At 40.0% G+C, this 20,222-nt stretch overlaps 1 protein-coding gene across 10 annotated transcripts in view; it reads left to right on the forward strand.

Moving 5' to 3' along the window:
• The window catches only part of LHFPL2 (LHFPL tetraspan subfamily member 2), a 124,665-nt gene that overhangs the window by 88,611 nt on the left and 15,832 nt on the right, over positions 1-20,222 (forward strand). For 6 of the 10 annotated variants that reach the window (XM_085214511.1, XM_085214518.1, XM_085214512.1 and 3 more), the window contains one exon: positions 19,315-20,099. In XM_085214511.1, coding sequence (XP_085070637.1) covers positions 19,670-20,099 — 430 coding nt within the window. In that variant the 5' untranslated portion in view covers positions 19,315-19,669. The other 4 variants (XM_085214515.1, XM_085214517.1, XM_010725525.4 and 1 more) reach the window with 4 other exon arrangements.

Here is a 20,222-nt window from a genome sequence, read left to right on the forward strand (position 1 = left end):
CAGTCCTCTGGCCTCTCTTTTATTGTTTACATGTTTTGCTGAAATGTAAAGTAATAAACTTTCATGTAAAGAAATAAAGTGATAAGCATTGGATGTGAGTGCAGTCTCGTTGCCTTCTGTGTCATGGTGTGAGTACTGATACATCCTTGAATTAGAAGTTTTAAGTTTCCTTTTTTCCCCCTTCCATATCTTGTCATTCTTTTGACTCCTACTCAATTATGACTCATTTTATACTTGAATTCTCTTCTGTAATTTTGCAAGCTATTCTTCCATCTGTATTTATAGATTTGATTTATCTTTCCTGTAGCTTATCCTTGTTGAATGTTTTCTTTTTGATTTCATACTGCTTTATGTTGTACTTTCAAAAAGTAACTGAATAGTATTCTGTTACCACTATGTCCAGACTCCTGGATGTTTCAAGTACTTCTGAGAAGTAAAAACAAAACCATTCATCACCTCATTCTGATTGCAAAAGGAGAACAGAACAGTTTTCTGCTTAGAGGGCATTCTGATCTCTTCCCCTTTTTTCTCTTTAACCAGAAGTACTCCATGTCTGTCTGTCCGTCTGCTGTTTTCCGGACATTTGAGCAAATACAGACATTCTCAAGATACAGTGAAAGACTGTTTCCTTCTCTTGTATCATTTCAGGCTGAGGAGACAACAAAGCTGTCCAAAATTCATCAATATAGTATTACTTCACTTTTCTTTTTTCTCATTTAATTTTATAGATGTCAGTTAATTTGTAGTTCATGATATGTAGCAGGTCTCTTGCTTTTATCATATATAATCCTATGGACATGTCCAGTTACTGACTTCTATGAGGACACTCTTGAATTTCTCAGCGTGATTTAAGATCACGTTGCCATGTTGTAAGGGTTATCTTTTATTCAATAAGTTTTAGCTTAATGTGTTTTTTCATTGTCTTTTCTACTGTGTCTCTTTCTTACTGAAATTAGGTCTCTGGTAGCTGCTAGTGAACTTCATGGAAACAACCAAGTAAGTTTTCCTGAAAGGACTTACTGGGAACTCAGCTGACAACATGTCAACAAAGCACAAGGATTTTTCAACATAGGTAGGCTGCTAGTGTTACGGCATACACAGGCAGCATCACTGTGTTGTAAGTGTCTGCTTTTCCACTTCACAATAAAAATAAGCATCCCTCTTTTTTGGAGAGGGCTGACGCTCAACTTTTTGTCATGTTCAAAACATTAAGGCCAGGATGTGACGGACACAAAGTGAAACACTCACCCTCAACTAAGTTTCTCCATTACCTGTTTTCTTTGAAAAGCTGTTTCCCAATGATTTCATGATACATGTTTATTCTTCTGAACTTTAAAAGGTCACTCATCATTTCAAGGGCTCTCTCAGATGATTACTAATCAGCCCAGCTTCCTGAATACCAGACAATCTAAGTGAAAACACAGTAACTGAGTCAGTTTGTTGTTTTGTTTCTAAGATTACATTTGTAGATTCGTGTTAATGCTCAAAAGCAGCTTGTATTCCTTTGCTCAAATGGCAAGGGGAACCTAGTGGAAATGATGACCTCATAAACTGTAGGAGATGGAGCTGGAATTCTCAAATGATACTGAGCATTTCTAAGCATATCCTGTGAAATTTTTCTGCTCAGAAAACAAAATCTATGTAAATATACCTATAGTTTGGAAAGTATTGCAGTAATTGAGAAGTCTGATATGTCTGCAGCCTTGGTGTTGCATATTATTTTATTCTGGGAAATTAATTCTGTCTCGCTAACCAAAGAGATTTGTATCTTAATATTGCAGAGTGTATGTGAAAACATTTAACCAGCTGAAAGATTAGTGTTACAGTCTCTGTACAGTTTTATTTTAACTGGGTGCTAAGTAGTATTATTTACTACAAGTTACTGCAGAATGTTTGTAGGAAATCTTCTCAAAATCAAAGAGGACACTCGCTGTCACCACTCCACCCCAGCAAGCCTTGCCTGAGTTTTGCTGTTGGAGTCAAATGGAGTTCAGTGTCTTGCTTTCATGGCTGGGGATAAAAAGTGGGTGGAGGTGTTCTCTATTTTCTCTCTGTCTTCTTTTTGCAGTGCATTTGTTTGACAGCATACATAACAATTTATCAGAACTGGAATAAAGCCTCCTCGAGATATTGTGTCGAATTCAATCCATGGCTTTGAATTAAATTAAAAGTACATGTGATATTGTTGTCAAACTTAAGCATGTACTCTTTGTTAATACTTTATTTTCCCAAGGTAGACATAAATAATTCTTTTTAAATGTCCCTTTAAGGAAGGCACAGTAGTTGAAGTGTTACAGTATCCCCTGTTTATGCAGTATGGATGCAAATAAGATAATTAGGTCTACCAACAGAGTGAGGAAAAAAAGGCAAATAGAAGTTTTCTTGGTTAATTAATTGTTTCCATGCCTCATTTGTTATATGAATAGATCACTTGTTCATGAGTAATTAAGTACAATACCAGCAAAAATTCAAAGTAGTGCCTGACTTTTTTTCTCTTCTGTCTCAGAAAGCAGAAGAGAAAATGAACAAGTCATCCTTATTTGATGCATCATTGTGCTGATAAACAATCATTTTTGAAGTATTTCAAAACCAAGTTTCTTACAAATCCTGCCTTCTAAGCAATAGTTATACTTGCTCATAAGGGCATGACTGCAATGTGATTTAAAACTTCTAGGAGTCATAGCAACAGAGCTGAACTCTTGAATGCTGCTCTCTCCTATAAATAACAGTTTCATTTGTAGCTCCCCCTTAGGAAGCTGAATTGTCTGGGCTCTAGTAAGGGTTTGTAGTCAGTATCAGTTTTATGTGAAGTTGTCTTTAGCAGCATTCTTCCCTGCATGTCTTAATGGTATTTTCAGAAGACAAAAGTACTTAAGGTGCATGAAGGGGTAACTATGCCTGGTTGTCACAAGACTCTTCTTGATCTTTTACTACAATTACAAAAATAAATAAATAAAGCCTATAGCTTAAGCTTTGAATTTTAGCCTGTCATTATAAACTAGCACACCATAGAAAAATCAAGCTCATTTCCATAAACTCATGGTCTTTATAAATTGAAGATAATTGCTTAGAAGAGTTCTTAGATGCCCTATTCCTTGTTCTTAGTGGAGGCTGGGGTAATTTTTTTGTTTGTTTCATTAGTGTATTCGCCCATGTTGAAAAGTCGTGGCAATGGTTGATAAATTCCAGTTGGCTGTATTAAACCACTTCTTACAAATTCTCCAAGAATTTCAAAGTTTGACCGTCACTGACTGTTCCTTTGCATATGTTAGTTATCTACTTTTTTTCTGCAGAGTCCTGTGAGATGTCCTATCCCATTTCCTAAGTCATTATTTAATACCTTTACCTTTAAACCACAGATTCTTTTCTACTTTGTAGTGTAAGTGGTATGAAGCATCCTGAGCTCAGAGGTGCCTGGATCAAGCCACCTGCCATGAGGTCGGGCAGAGCTTATTGTCCTCCAGTGCTACTGAGAGGTGTTGGGTGCTGTTGAGCTGCTCTGCTGGGCTCTCCTTGGAGAACAACACAGGCTTTTTGAGCCAGCCTTCAGCAGCAAGGCTATTAGCCTGTATCAGTCTCATATGCAACTGCATGTCTATCATTTCAGTCTTTCCTATTTTACCACGCTTATTTTCTGTGACTACAGTAACACTGGTAGGGCCTCCTCTTAGATACACAGTTTTCCTCTGCAGTATATTGCATTCTCACTGTGTTTTACCTCTCACCGGTTCCTTTTGCATTATTTTCTTTTTTAACCATATTTGCATAAAGACTTGGATGTTTTACTATTACTATCCTTCCTGACAACACTTAAAATCCTCCAGATTTATTTTTAGTATTTCACTTTATTTCTTTCTTGCATTTGCTTGTAGTTTATATACTTTCTGCTTATGTTTTCTCTTTATAGTTTCCTGTAAAAAAATAATAATAATTAAAAAAAGCCTTAAACATAAATATTGGTTTGAATACAAGGCAGAGGATTGTCTTACAGGTATAACTGTGACCAGCATGTTAGTTTTACATTTCAGGCCTAATTTAACATAGCCTGTCTGGTTGTTTTTTTTTTTGCTTTTTCTATGAACAAAGTAATTTCCCTAGTACCTTGTTAAACGACAAGACATGACATAAAGAAAACAAAATCCTAGTACACAAAATATTTTCCATATTTGGAAAGAGGAGCTATATTGGTATTATTGTTCTTGCAGCATATTTCATTACAGCCTCATTGCTTTTAAGCTCTCAAAGATTTAGTGCCTCTGGAATACCAAAGAGAATCGGAGCTGCACGCGTGCTGGAAGTGCTATCTGGCTCCAGCGTATGGCAGATGAGAACAGCTTTGCTGAGAAATTCCTGTGGCTTCTTATTTTAACCAGCAGTTAACAAGACAAGTTGGGTGCATCATAGATAAACAGACTTCTCAAACTCTTGAAAATGCTTTTCAGTTATTCTGATCATTGTAAGTTAAAACCTGCCCCTGAAGTAAATAGTGAAGATAAGTTCCTTCTGCTTTTTATTTATCATTACTGGTATAGAATAGAACATTTTGATTCTAGTGAAAAGGGAATTGCAGTTGGTTTTTTTTCCCCCTTTTTTGGGGGAAAAAACGCATATAGTAAACAGATTCAAGTGTGCTTACAGTCAGGGATATGCAACCTGAACACAGTGGAGCACAATTGCTGCTCAGCCTCTCAGAAGATCTATAGGAAAAGATAAGCCTGCAAATTTTGGCAAAAAGTAATCTCTGTTTTCTAGTTGCTCTATACAGAGCTGCTCAGCCTTTTAAAATACTGCTGCAGAAACTCAAAGGTGAATCTCTCTCCTACAAGGTCAGATGCAGTGCCCACACAGTGCACAAAGAACTTCAGGAGAAGACACCTTGCTACAGAGGCTCCAACTGCACTGCTTGGCAGCTCTGACCCAGCTGTGTGCATGTTCCAGTCAGCCCCTGGGCACATCCACAGGAGAACCAGCTCTGAAAGTCTCTCATCCCTGCTTTCCAGCAAAATCTTCCTTCTAGGGGAGCTGTAGAGGAATCTAGATTTTGCAACAATGATGATATAATCTAAAGTCATGCTATTTTCATAGCTTCAGTTCAGATGAGATCATGATTATCCAGATGATAATTCAGTCTGGTTTGATTTTATGTCCTGTTCTTGCTGTGCTGTTTCACAGAAAAGATGGACAGCTTCTACTCTTACTCCTTTGCCACCTTGAGAGGTCAGAGAATATCCAAAAAAAAAAATCCTGATTCCAGGAGCAAGGACACAAAATGTTCTGCTCAGCCTGCTTATTTACTTACTTTTGACATGGAAAAGACAATACTATCCCAGTGTGAGAGAAAAGTAGCTGGAAAATATAACTGAAAATTAAATGCAACCAACCAGGGTATTTCTGGAGTTTATCCTATTCAAAACACTCAGCGAATCTGTCAGCTCTTATTATAGACAATGAATTAAAATTTAAAAGAAAAAACAAGAAACAAAAATAACCCTTTACTTTGGTAAAGGTGACATCACTGAACATGCTTAATACATCTTACTTACAGTTTCAGAATCACAGGAGCCTGCTGTGCAAGAGGTGCCAAGCTTGATGAACTGCATGTGTTGCAGACACTATTCATCCAACAGTGCTTGCATATGGGCAGGATACTTGATGTGCATGCAACTGCTTTGCTTCCATTTTGATTTATTGAATGGATGGCTGAATATATAACAAGTATTTCTTCTTAGTGCTTTGAGATGATGGGTTGTTGAAGTCAGCTGCTAGGAAATTCTGTGCCTTTTATATAAGCACTTTTACTGGTTAATGCTAAACAAGAATGTCAGTGTCTCCTGCTCTTTTCTCTGTATAAATGAAAAATAAATAAATCTCCTGAAACAACTTTTGTGCAGGAAGAATACAAGATTTTATAGAAGAATATTGCCATTATATATATTGCCATATATATATGTGTGTGTGTGTATGTATATGTATATATAATATATATATACCATATATTACATAATATTACAATATTAATATATAAATATATACTATGTAAATATATAATATTTACCATATATGTAATATATATGGTATGTATATAATATATACCATACATTACATGCATGCATAGATATATAGATTAGATATCTATATATCTATCTCTTTATATATACATATGTAATGTAAAATGGTAAGTCTGTAAAATAGATTTTTTTTGTATTAGTGGAGATCTGAAGGTCAGTAATGGATAGTAATCATTGAAAAGCATTGCAGTACATAAAGTGATGCTTCATTAAAAGCAAAACAAACCCCTGCTGGGGAAGGAAACTGGCTGCAGTGCTGATAGTGTTACATTTTGGCTCTCTACCTGCATGGTTTTGTCCTCCCCACAATTAGGTAGTTCATGTTTCTTTCCTCTCTGATACTTCAGGCCAATCTTGTAACATTATCATTCAGCACTAAGAGATCATAGACTAAGCATTTGAAAAAGAAGCAAACAACAACGGCAAAAAAACCCCATCATATTTACTTAATACCCCAGCTGACTTTGATTTTTTTATTAGCTTTTTCTGAAGAGTTAATTCTAAGGTCTTGACATAACTAAATCGACAAGTCTGACAGAAGAGCTGCATAGTCTGACAGAAATGGAAAGCAATAGTAGAGGTAATGATCAACCTGAAGGACTGTGGTTTTACAATCCAAATCAAAGCATCAGTTTTAAAAAGTGCACGTGGGAAGTTTGATGAGTTTTCTAAGAGACAAAAGTGGAAAACTAGGAAGCTTATTCCAGAGCAGAATTGACTTACCTGTGAGTAAAATACAGAGGATTGTATCAAAATACTGCTACTGTGTGACCCTTGTGAATTAGTGAAGTAAGGATATGAGTAAAATTCTGATAAACGTTTTAAGTAAGCATGTCTTGGTGTTCCTATTTTCTCTCCATTTTATAATTGCCCTTGCTGATTTATCAAATCTACTTAAATTTGTCCTTGATGAAGTGACTTGGCTTTCTAGGACAAGTATTTATTAGGAAATGGAATTTAAAATTTCAGTTGCAACTGTGTGTTTTAAAGAAGCAACTGATTGCCATTATCCGTTTACAAAATGCAATACACTCAAATTGTTTTGAAACTGATAGCTATGTGGTAGACAGTGGCTAGACCTGCCCCTTGTACTGTGTAAGTACTTTGAACTTTTGATTTTGCACTGAATTCTATGTTTATATGGAGCTGGTAACTAGGTGATTTAACAGCGATCATATATTTAAAGATCTCTTAAAAATCCAATAAGGGGTTTGAACTTACAGAGCAGACAAATTATCTTAAAGCTGATGAGATGCAGGGATCTAAGAAACAGATGTCTATCCATGTGTTGGGAGATCTTCAGATATGTAGGTTTTATTTTAATTTATTTGCATTTCTCAAGGGGAAGCACAGTCTAGGACTTCACACCTTTTGGTAGTGATACAATCAGATGCTGTGTTAATGCTAATTTGTAACTGTGTTTGCTTTCAAGAGGATTAATCTGTAAAAGCTTTAAAAAGAAAAAAAAAGTGCAAAAAAGCTGTCTGTCCTGAAGTCCACTCCCTGATATATTATGAGACCTTTTCAAATATCTGCTATTATCTGACAGCCTTATTCTCTTTATTATAAAGTACGCATGTGGGCAGAGCATCTTTTATAGGTGTTACGACAGAGGTTATATTCTACGCTCAAGTACAATTAGAGAAAAGTTCGGGTTAGTTGTAGAGTTAAGTGTGTCTCTTTGCAAATTAATTTGTATTTCCCTGCAGGATGAGCAGACTGCTGTGTAATGTTGCAGTGGGAGCTGTTTATTTCTGCAGTGAATGTGGTAGGAAGAAAAGCTGCAGTGTAATTACAAAGCTATTTCTCAATGATCAGGTAAATAAAAGTTACTGTTGGAGACGTGATCTTTTCATTTGATATCATTTATCGTAATAAGCAGAAAATGAGGTGTACCTTCACATACAGCAAGTCCAGGCAGGAGATTCAAAATGAATCCTCAAATAATTGAGGATTGTATTTGAGAGATGACAAGAAAAGCACAGTCCATTACATTGAGGAGCATGTCAAACCACTGTAGTTTCAGGATTTGCAGTATCAACATTCAGGTTCAGTTTCCAGTGGATATATGAATAAGTAACATGTCATCTGGAAAACAAGAATGGCTACAATGCCTTTGGCTACAATCCTTTGATTTTTTTTTTCTATGTATTGGAAGACAAGAAGGCATAGTCTTGCCTTATGTATGTGCATGTTCATGCACAGCTCCAGTTTTAGTTCTCAGAACATATAATCACAGGATCATAGAATTGCTCAGGTTGGAAAAGATGTTAAAGATCATCAAGTCCAACCACAACCTAACCATAGTACCCTAACTCTAACAGCCCTCCACTAAATCATGTCCCTGAGCACCACATCCAAATGGTTTTTAAACACATCCAGGGATGGTGACTCAACCACCTCCCTGGGGAGCCTATTCCAGTGCTTAACAAACCTTTCTGTAAAGAAGTTTTTCCTGATATCCAATCTAAACCTCAGCAGCAGAGAGAGATGATTTTCAGAGAAAGTACAGTTGAAAAGGATACAGATTTTTTAACATCTAGCCTTTTTCAGCTTTAAAAAATTTCTTTTAGTTACTGATCTTTACAGTTGTATGCATTTTTGAGGATAGAAAAAAGATTAATATGATTCCCTAGTCTAACTGCTCATAGAGCATGAAGCAAGCTAGAATTGTACATGACTTAACTCCCAGAAGTTTGTCCAATCTTGGCTTTAGAATTGAATCAATTTGTTAAAATAAATCATTGGATGATTCTTCTACTTATTTAAAATGGTTGTCTAGAATTTGAATTACTAGTCAAGATTTTTCCAAACCCTTTGCTGTGAGAATCCATCTTAAGCTAAAAGGCATATTTCATTCCTTTAATTATTAATTATGATATATACAATACTAGAAACATCTTTTTTCTGCACTCTCAACTGTGGTTAAATAGTTAGCTATTAACAGCAGTTATAGCTCACCTTTAGTAGGTGTTTGCAGAGATATCGTATCTGTATTTCTCTGACTACTTTGCCTTTTCCCAGACTAGATAAAACATTCTTTACACACTTTTTTCATGTTTACTGTTGCTTACTATTGTATATGATGTCCAGATACTTAGATGTCTGCACACAAAGGTGTGTATGGTTGCATGCCAGCTCTGATTCATCATGACGCTTTTGGTTCCCTTGCTTCACTACTGACTCTTCTCAGCTCCTGCATAACAAGAATTCAGTGTTTGCTAAAGAAGGGCGTTTCTGGCACATATTCCAGTTTGTATAACTTACTCTGCTAAGGTGCTCGTTCATACTGATTTTTAGGAGGATGTTTTGTTTTCAGTTTGAATGAAGAGAAAATTAAATGAATGCATACATTTTGAAATGTGACAGGTGCATCATAGGTGCACCAGCTCCTGATTTCGTTGGTAAGTAAAGTGATGGTGGTTTTCTGAAGGGAATAACACAGATAATTGCTTACAGGAATAAGCAGTGAGTCACACTGAAACAACCCGAGTTTTACTGGGCGATCCTCAAGCTGTAGGTCTTATCTCAGCAGAGTTGCCCATCCCGTGGTGTTTGCCCAGCAGCAGATTCATAACCATTCCTAACTTTGCTAAGTATCCACAGTAGGGAAGGGAATACAGCACCATCATGCTTTTGAGAGTTAATTTGAGCTTGTTTGTCCAAAACAGCTTCTCTTCCCTTCAGTTTTTTCCTTCCTAAAACAGTCTTTGTGTCTTTGATCTCTTGTGTTTGCAAGGATTTTCCTGTCATAGTATTGTCTTTTTAGTAAGCAGTTCTCCAGAGCATTCTGAGAAGTGGCATAATAGAGTTATTCTTTCCTTTCCTGTGTGTTTTTCTCACCAGTCTCTTACTAAACAATAACCACTGTATTCTATAATAAATATCATAATGAAATATTCATAAATTTTCAAGAGCATTTCCAAATCTGTCACAGTGAACTCGTGGGATTGAGTTGCTTTTTACAACAAGCACAGATTCCAAGTATTTTTGGGCTGATGCTCTAGCTCATGTACTATTAACTATTAACTATTAACTAGTTAAACAGTGAAAGCCTGGCTTCCTTTTAAGGTAAAAATTCTTAGCACAAAAATAGCAAGGTTTTGTTTGCTATCAAATATTAGCGATATTTTCCTTCTGACTTCTCATTTTCCTCCCAGACACTCTTTCTCCATCCTCGTCTCAGAGTCCTTTAGAAGCTATACTTAAGAGATGCTAGAAGAAGAGATTACACCTACACCCCAGTGTTTGAGTCTTCATGATGGATGTAATATTTTAGGTGACCAAGAAAGGCTGCTTCAGATGAGATGCTTACAATATAGAGACTTCGTTGACCTAGTGGGAAAGTAAGAAAGGAAACTCAAGATTCCACTCCCAGTTGGTGAATTCCTGAGCAGTTAGACTATCAGTGATTGTAGCCAAGATTGCTCCCTTAGTGATGATTTTTTATGTGATGTGTAATTTTCTCTTGAGATACAACAATAGAAATAATACACGTTAGCTTTTCTTTGCCTCATAAGTTTTAATAAATTTTGGAATTACAGAAGATCTTGAGTAAGTTTTCAAAACATAATGTAATGGCTAAAGGTTTAAAGACTTTTGTAAATAAATATGAAGCAATGGAACAAATCTCCTGCATGCGAATGTGCAGTTTAGGAGAGATGTTGGAAATCCAAGTTAGCTTGATCTCCTCTCACTGTGGGAGCAACATGCAAAGTTTTGTCTGGATGAGAAAAGAGGGAAATGAGTCCTGTGATTAAATCTCCACTGCAGTTGGTCTGAAGATTTGGAAGTTCTTGTTCTTTCAGTAATTTTTCAGGGATGTATTGGCCCCGTAAAAGTCAGTGGGAGTCCTGCCATAGATTTTAATGAGGTCAGAAAGAGAATGGTGCATTTCAATTGCTTTTTTTTTAAGTTGAAATAATTTTCATATTCATTTCTTCTACAGCGATGTATTTAAGATGCAAATTCACCTGCAATTAGATAACATTTTCTGTAGCATGATAGAAGGGAACTTGTTTGCAAGATGGGATGAAATAACTTTCCACTGCATCAGGAAAACAATAGTCACTGTTGGGGTTTCATATATTTTTTTTAAACCTGTTGACATACATAAAATTTGGACATTTTGGCACATGAGTATTAAACAGTTCAGTTAAAGATGATTTCACATCTACTAGCTGTCTTTGGCAGGAAAACTGAAATAAATAGCACGTAATTCAAATGAAATACAAGGAAATAAGAAATTGATAATGATACTTCAGTGAATTTTAACTAATTTGCAAAAGAATTTAATTATGTTTTGCATATTACATCATGCCAACATGACTAAGACACAAAATATTGTAAATCTGTATTCTCTGTTAGCAGTGAAACATATAATCATGGAATGGCTTGGATTGGAAGGGACCTCAAGGATCATCAAGTTCCAGCCCTACTGCCACAGGCAGGGTTGCCAAGATCAAGTGCTATATCAGATTGCCCCGGCCCCCAACCAGGCCTTAAACACTTCCAGGGATGAGGCATCCACAGCCTCTCTGGGCGCCTGTGCCAGTGCCTCACCACTCTCTCAGTAAAAAATGTCTCCCTGACATCTAATCTAAATCTCCCTTCCTTTAGTTTAAAACCATTCCCCCTTGTCCTGTCTCTAGCCTTGTAAAAAGTTGATTTTCTGTGTGTTTATAACTTCCTTAAAATACTGGAATACCACAATGAGGACTCCCTACAACCTTCTCTCTTCCATCTGAACAGGCCCAGTTCCTTCAGCCTATTGTCAAAGGAGAGATGCTCCAGCTCTTGGATCATCTCTGTGGCCCTCCTCTGGACCCTCTCTAAAAGCTCCACATCGTTCATGTGTTGGGGGCCCCAGACTTGGGCACAGTACTCTGGATTGGGCCTCACAAGAGCAGAGGAGAGGGGGATAATCACCAGTCTCCATGATGGCCACGCCTCTTCTGATGGACCCCAGGATACCATTGGCCTGCTGGGCTGCAAGTGCACACTGTTGGCTCATATTAAGTTTTTCATCAGCCAGAAGCCCTAAGTCCTACTCAGCAGGGCTACCTTCAAGGAGTCCTTCTCCCAGCTTGCAAACATATATGGAATTACCTTGACTGAAAACAAAACCCTGTTCTTTGCTGTGTTGAACCTCTTTAGGTTCACAAGGGCCTACCTTTCAAATTCATCAAGGCCCCTCTGGATGGCATCTCTCGCTTCTGCTGTATCAATCACACTACTCAACTTAGTGTTATCAGCAAACTTGCTGATTAATCAATCCCATCATTTATGTCAAAGATGTCAAAGAGTAGTGGTCCCAAGTACTGGTCTCACCCTGGGAGACACTGCTTGTTACCGGCTTCCACCTGGCTATAGAGCCATTAACCACAATTCTCTGGTTGCAACCATGCAACCAATTCCTCATTCTCTAAGCAGTCCGTCCTTCAAATCCATCTCTTTCCATTTTGGAGAAAAGGATGTGATAGGGCACCATGTCAAAGGCCTTGTAGAAGTAAAGGGAAATGTATCAGTTGTCTTCCCTTTGTCCTCCCATGCCGTCACTCCATCATAGAAGGCCACCAGATTGTTTAGGCATGACCTTCTCTTGGTGAAGCCATGTTAGCTTGTCCCTTATGTGTCTTAACATGATATCCGAGAGGATATATTCCATGATCTTCCCATACACAGAGATGAGGCTCACTGACCTGTAGTTCCTCAGATCCTCCTTCCTCTCTTTCTTGTAAAAGAGAATGATGTTTCCCTTCTTCCAGTCTCCAGTGACTTCACCTGACAATGATGACTTTTCAAATATGATGAAAAGCTGCTCAGCAGCCACATCAGCCAGCTCCCATAGGACCCTGGGATGCATGTCATCCAGCCCTATGGACTTGTACACATTCACTCTCATGAGCTGGTATTGGCTCCACCCTCACAGTAAAGGGGAAGTTCGCTCCCCTGTTTCTACCTAGAGGTTCAGGGATGTGAGAATCCTGGCTGCCATTAAAGATTTAGGCAAAGAACTGTTTGAAGACTCAGTCTTATCCATATCTGTTGTAACCAGTTTTCCTTTCTCGTTTAGGAGAGACAGTATGCTCTCTTTGTCCTGTCTCTTCTGACCTATGTACAGGTAGAATCCCTCCTCGTTTTTAGCAACTTAGTTGGACTGTGCCTTGTCTTTCCTTATCCTATCTCTGCAAGTCGAGACAGCATTACTGTACCCTTCCCAGGTGACACACCCTTGCTTCCACTGCCTGTACTTGCCTTCCTCTTCCTTCATTTTGACCAGCAAATCCTTGCCAAGCCATACTGGTTTCTTTCCTCCCCTGCCTTGTGTTTTATTCTGAAGGATGGAGAGATCTTGCACTCACAAAGGCATCCTTGAAGACTAGCCAGCTTTCTTCCACTGCTTTATCTGTAAGGACTTCTTCCCACGAGATCTCATCCTACAATTCCTTAAAGTATCTGAAGTTTGCTCTCTTGAAGTTCAGGGTCCTGACTCCACTCTTTGTGAGGCCCATGTTCTTCAAGATCACAAACTCAACCAGGGCATGGTCTCTGCAGCCCAGGCTGCCTCCAATCTTAATAATTTTAACAGTCTTTTCTGATTGCACAGATGAGCACCAGGTCCAGCAATGCTTTGCCTCCGGTTGTTCCATTCAGTACTTGAACCAGATAGTTATTGTCAGTGGGCTCCAGGAGACTCCTGGATCACTTACAGCTCACTGGGCAGTTGGAATCCTCCATTGGGATGAGAGCCTGTGAGCATGAAATTTCTTGTAGCTGATGCAGGAGGGCCTCATCAACAATCTCCTCTTATTCAGGTAGCCTGTAGTAGACCCTGATCACCAGCTATCCTTTACAATATAGACGTATCCGGCTTTGAACAGAATATGTTATATTTTTCAGCAACCAGTCACAATAATGCACTCATCAATAGCCCTGTGCAGTTTTATAATAATTAAATATTTATAATACGCAAGTATCTACTCTCCTTAATTCACAAGTGACAAGTAATCAAAGCTTTGCTTTCACTTCTTCAAGCAAAAAGTTCTGTTCCTCGTAAGTATTACTTTTGTAGGCAATAATTTGATGAAAATAAAATGGTGGATGGAGAGAGGAGGGAATCCTTTCTTCATTGTATGAAGTATGGCTGACTTTGTGCTACCATTTCAGTTTTAAACCACCCGCTCCTATTTTGTTATCTGACAATGAATATTTTAATGACTCTGAAATCTGTTCCATTTAAAAAACAAAACAGTGACAAACTGAAGTATCCAAATGCCTTGCCTCTTCATGACCCAGGTGTTTCCTGTGGTGAGTGTGTGTTGCTTAGCACAAACCAGTGTCAGCAGATCTCCTCATGGCCTGCAGAGAGAGCTTACTCCTAACCTTTTAGGACAGCTTGTTCTTCCTTAAGAACTAGTCCTCATCCATGTTCTGTTTTGAGAGCAGAACATGATGAATGTATCTCCTCTTACACCTGCAGGTCACATGTAAGTATGTGGGGATAGCCCTCTGGCAAAGTGACTTGATTTACATGGCGGTATCTCCTGAGAAATAGGAGATATAATAGGAGAAATAAGTGCTCCTCCAGACAGCTCCTCCTGCAGGAACACACATCCCACGAAGGGGCCAAGTGCCATTGGAGCTGACTCACATGACAACTGTTCTTTCTCCTGCTTTATTCCTCTTTGTCTTTCTTTATCCTCTCATCCACTAAATCCTGGATTATTGTCTTCTTTGTCTTCAGTCCTTGAGGTAGCAAACCTGTTTGCCATGTATCACTCACCCATAAATGAATAATCTGCAATGCTTACACTGTGAGCTTTCCCTGCTTGCTGGGTAGAGCAAGCCTTCAGCTGACTGCTGGCATATGAGAGCACAAAGGAAGGAGATGCCTAGTGCAGCAGCCTGCACTGACCTGGCTAGGTTCAGTCTGAAGTGACTGACCCTTGGTGTGTGAGCCTCAGTTGTATTTGTTTTAAATGGTGAGTTTGCAAGCATCAACATAAATAGGAGCTACTTCCACTCTGGTGGTTCAAAGCATTCTCACAGTGTTTGTAACTTCTAGTGAACAGTGCTTCAGAGAAAGCAGAAGCAAAGCTTCTAGGATTTTCACATTTTTGATTATGAGATGCTCAAGCTTGTGTTTTGTAAACAAGATTTAGAAGCTCCTCTGCATAGCTGTGCTTTGGACTATGGCAAACTGTAGAATAAAATCTGTAATTGTGCCTGGATTTATTTTACAAACTGGGGTCATTTCAGCAGTCTGTGTGGCCTTCCATTCAGCTGTTTGTTTAAGCCAAGCCAAAAACCACTTATCTAAAGATGATTTATTCTCACTCTTGAGCTGATAGAACCAGGGAAGGACGAAAGCTGAGCTGCAGGGTTAGGTATGAGCCCCCTCCAGTCAAACTCTTAAGGAGAGCATAAAGGCCTGGCCATAACATAGTTCTGGAAGGTACTTGCGGGACTCTTGTGCTTTGCTTGTAGGACACTTTTTAAAATAAACAGCAGTGGTATGTGATTGACTCAAATTTGAACTTTGCAGCTGTTTCTTCCTATCTGTGTGGTATGTCAGAGCAAAATTCTCTGGCTCAACATCTCTAAAATCAAAAACTTAAATATTATAATTTGGATCAGCTTCTGATCTTTTGGTCTTGGCAGCATAAGAAAAAAGGAGACAAGTGTGATTCTTCATCTAGTTCAGAAAATTAGATGTTACTTATTTACTTAGAATGTAGCAATGCTGTGTAGTAAAAGGCAATGGCTAAAAATTCTTAGCAAGAGATGTGTAAGTGTAACTTGAAGCATAATATCTGGCTGTCAAAATTGTGTCTGAAAAGAAGGAAAATTTTAGTGATGTTTTAAGCTTAGTTTGCTTTGTTAGATTAAGGCAACCAAAATAATAGTTCACTTTCATGTTGTCCTCTCTGGATGCTGTGAGGATCAAATATCTTTTAACTTCGTTAGACTTCACTTCGTGCAGAATTTGACTACAAGGGAACACAATAAGTGACGCTGAAGATGTGGTTTCTTACTGTTTTTGTTTTTGGCAGTGAAAAATGTTTGAGGGTCCTTTTGCCATATTCGGGGTTTGCTGCTGCCCTAGCATTTTTGGAGAGGCACAGTGGGAACTTGTTGGCTGGAATGACCTAAATTTTAAAACACCTCCTCTCCCCTCCAGAAGAACCCATAGTGTGTCCAACTGCAGTGCCGGGCTGAGGAGCTGGGCTGGGCTGGGCTGGGCTGGGGCAGCCAGGGACCTCTTGCAGCACCCACATGGATGATCACAGGAGTAAATCAGCAGATGCAAATGGCCAAGAGATGGACCTGCAGAAGGAAGTTTGCCTCCTCAATTAGAGTTGGTTTGAGTGAGATAATAACATGTATATTTTGAATTTAGGCTGTCAAGGCAAATATTTTGACAGTCTCTCCGAAGTGGATATTGAGTGGCATGCTGTGAAGAACATAGAGCTCTGTCATGGAAAAAGTTTGTCAATGGATGGGAAACTGAGAGGTGGAATAAACAGCTAGTTTTCAGTCTGGAAAGATTGTAGCATGAGTTTCTGTGGCAAGTGGTGTGCTGGAGGGCAGCTTCACAAAGTGCAGAGTTCCATTGTGCACAGTGTGGCTGGAAAGGCTCTGATGTACAGTGTACATGTTCTGTTGGAGCTTTGTGAAAATTGGGTAAATTCATTCAGAAATTCAAAGTGATATCTGCTGAAACAAAAATGTTAACTACAGAAGCATGGCTGAACTGTGAATAATCCCCAGTACTTCATCTGCAACCTCTCTCTGCTGAATCTAATGAGTAAGAAATGTTCCTGCCCTTCCTCTGACCCTTGAACCATATTCCTTAGTGTGTTTTTGTCCTCTGAGCTATAACAGGAGATGAAGGGAACAGCACTCGTATTCAGCTTATCACTAGCACAGGAACAAATTTATCTGTGTGCTTATTCTGCCAGAATAAAGTCGTTACATGTAAAAAGCTGGGTTGTGAAGGTTTCGTTTGAAAGGTAAGTGTGACAGCAGGAGCTGTTATTACTGAGATGTTTATTAACTTTCACATGCTACGGATATTTCACAATATAGCAAAACTGGGAAGTGTATGTCCCAGGGAAGTCCCAAGATTTGACACTATTTTCATATCATTTTTGACCGGGCAGTTCTGCTCACGCATTGACTTTCCTGGAGATACTCGTATCTTAACATGTTACCACTGTGTATTGTTACATTTTAAATGAAAAGAACCTCAGTGGTGTGTACTTTTCCTTATGATTCTAATATGCATTCACCATTTTTTTTATTAGCGACATGTATTATGGCTTCCAATGTTCATTTGGAATTCCCACCTATCTAAGAAAATGTGAACTTTATTCTCTTCTGTGTTCAATAAACTGCATTTTATCAATTTGTGTAGATACAGAGTGAAGTGTACCAGCTGTGATTTGACTGTTAGGTCCTTTGCACCACAGTTAAAAATACAGTTAATTACAAAGATGAGTTGTTTAACAGGAGTGGTGCTTACACAAAAAAATCAGATTCTCTTTGGAACTTCTCTTAAAAAATAAAGGTGTTTTCTATTAAGTTGTCTTTAGTCATGCCACTGACATAAGAAGCATGTATGCTTTTCCAGTTGTTATTTAAAGTGGAAATACTGAGAGAATTAACTTTTTTTTGGCAGGCTGACACTTTAGATCTCTGTTATTACAAAGGGTGTATTCGAGTCACTGGTATGTCAGGTTGCGTGAAAACTTGATGCTTTCCCCAGCTTTTCCAGAATAAAAAATGGAAAAAGAATGATTGTCACAGTACAGCTAAATGCACAGCTAAATGTGGATTGCCATTTGCTAACATCTAGTTTAGTACATTTTCATAGTTTACTTAGTAAAGTCATGAAATGAGTTGTTTGAGTGCCAGACATGCACTGTCGGTTTGGGCTGTCATTCCCTGATGTTTTTCTCTAGTTGGCCAGTGGTAACAGAGAGGCTGAAAGTTGCAGGCTTTGTTCTAAGCACAATACCAATCAGGGAATGCAAGAGCATCTCTCAGAAAAACAGGCCAGGCAGCATGGTAACCACAAACTGACGGAGGTGAAATTCGGTTGTGGGCACAAAAGGCTAGGCTAGGTGCACGCGTCTGTAAGTCCTGAAGGAGCCTTCAGATTGAGGTGGGGAAGAAGAGCAATGTGGGTGAGATCTTGTGGATAGGACATAAATCCTAAAGTAGGAAGGAGAAGAAATTGACGTATGGAATTCTGAGGTTTTTGAAGTTGTGGTGTTTTGTTGTTTTCTTTTACTTTTGCATTCACTGGGACTGGAATTCAACCACTAGGCTCAGAAGCTCCTAAAAAGTTAAACATCAACTCCATCACTCCTTGACAAAGCTAAAAGACTTCAAAGGAGGGTGGGATTTTCTTTTTTTTTTTTTCCTGGTACCTGCTGACCCATCTCTGTTCAGCGAAGGTGAGCAGATGAGGCACTGTTTGCTTCTGGTCTTTTTTGTGAGTAGAACTCGGGAGCGGTGCACTACGTTTGCTGAGGGGTAGCATGAGTGCATTTCCTGCTCTCCCCCCCTTTCCAAGTGATACATTTTAAGTTTAAGTGCGGAGGCATGTGTGTTGATGCATCTGTTATTTTAAGGAAGGCTTCTGGGTATGAGCGAGGAGCGTAGTAATCTCCGATCGCCTCTCGTTCCAAGGGAAGTATAGCTCCGGGAATGTCCCCCGGCTACCTTCACAGGCGGCAGAAGGAGAGGCCCCCGGGAGCGCCGAGGGCTGTGAGTGCGGGTCGGTGTCCCGCGGCGGCTGGGCAGCCCCACGGCCCGCTGCCTTCCGCCGGTGCACCCTTCCCTGCCCAGATCCTCGCGAGGCGGCCACTCGGCGGCTGTAAAACCGCTTCAAAGCGTCCAAGCGCTCTGCTGGGCCGCCGCCTGCAGCCGTGGTGATTTCAAGCAGGGGAAGATGATGTGGGCGTGCTTGAGGAGTGGGTGGGACCGGGCCGCGACCAAGACCTCAGTGGCAGCGCGCTCGACGCACGGCCGTGCGGCACGGACGCAGCGGATGAGTGAGTGCCGCCGGGCGGCCGGACAGGTCGCTCCCTCGGGACGAGGCGAGCGGCTTCCAAGCGCGCACGGAAAGCTTCGGCGTGTGGATGTGGATGCGGGCAGGGTTTCAGCTCGCTGGGTTGTGCAGAGGCGGAGGCGCGAGGGCTTTTTCTGCTGCTGATGTCATTTCTCTCTTCCGTAGGTGCGCGATGTCGAGCAGTGGGCAGTCCCCACAGCCTTCCCCGCCGGCTCGGAGCGTCATGTGCCAGTATGAGCAGTAAGAGGGAAAAGCGCGCTTTGGAGCTCAGCATCCCCGCGAGAAAAAAGGAGGAACTGAGTGGAGAGGACGAATGACTGTACTGCTTGCAAAACTTGTAGCGGTTCACTTTTTCTCCTGAGGAGTTTTGACTTGGCTGCTGTGAGAGCTGAAAGAGCAAGCGGAGCTGCAGCAGTGATTTACTCGTGGTCCTTCTTCTCTGCTGTTACTTAACTTTTTTCCCCCTCGTGCCCGGATTTAAGACTACCAGCTGCACTGTTTGCAAGCAGTGGACACCAATATGTGTCATGTCATTGTAACGTGTCGGTCAATGCTATGGACTCTCCTGAGCATCGTCGTGGCTTTTGCGGAGCTCATCGCTTTCATGAGCGCGGACTGGCTGATTGGCAAAGCCAAACCGGTCAGCACCGATGACATGGACAACAGAACGGGAGGGCCGCAGGAACCCTACCGCCCGACCCTGGGCATCTATGGGCGCTGCACAAGGATCTCTCACATGCAGCTCTCCAGGCGAGATACGCTTTGTGGCCCTTATGCTGAAAACTTCAGTGAGATTGCCAGTGGGTTCTGGCAGGCGACCGCTATTTTCCTAGCTGTGGGAATCCTGATCCTCTGCGCTGTGGCGTTTGTGTCTGTCTTTACTATGTGTGTGCAGAGTATCATGAAGAAAAGTATTTTTAATGTCTGTGGGCTGCTACAAGGGATTGCAGGTACGTGAGCTCTGAGAGCAACTAAAAATGCTAACTTTTGTGCTGTTCAACTAGAGAAACACAGCAATTCTGTAGTGTCTACAAGGAGATCACATTAGACAGACCCAGAGTGATTCTATATGC

The sequence above is a fragment of the Meleagris gallopavo genome, chromosome Z (genome assembly GCF_905368555.1).
Source record: "Meleagris gallopavo chromosome Z, MGAL_WU_HG_1.1, whole genome shotgun sequence".
Classification (NCBI taxonomy): Eukaryota; Metazoa; Chordata; class Aves; order Galliformes; family Phasianidae; genus Meleagris; species Meleagris gallopavo.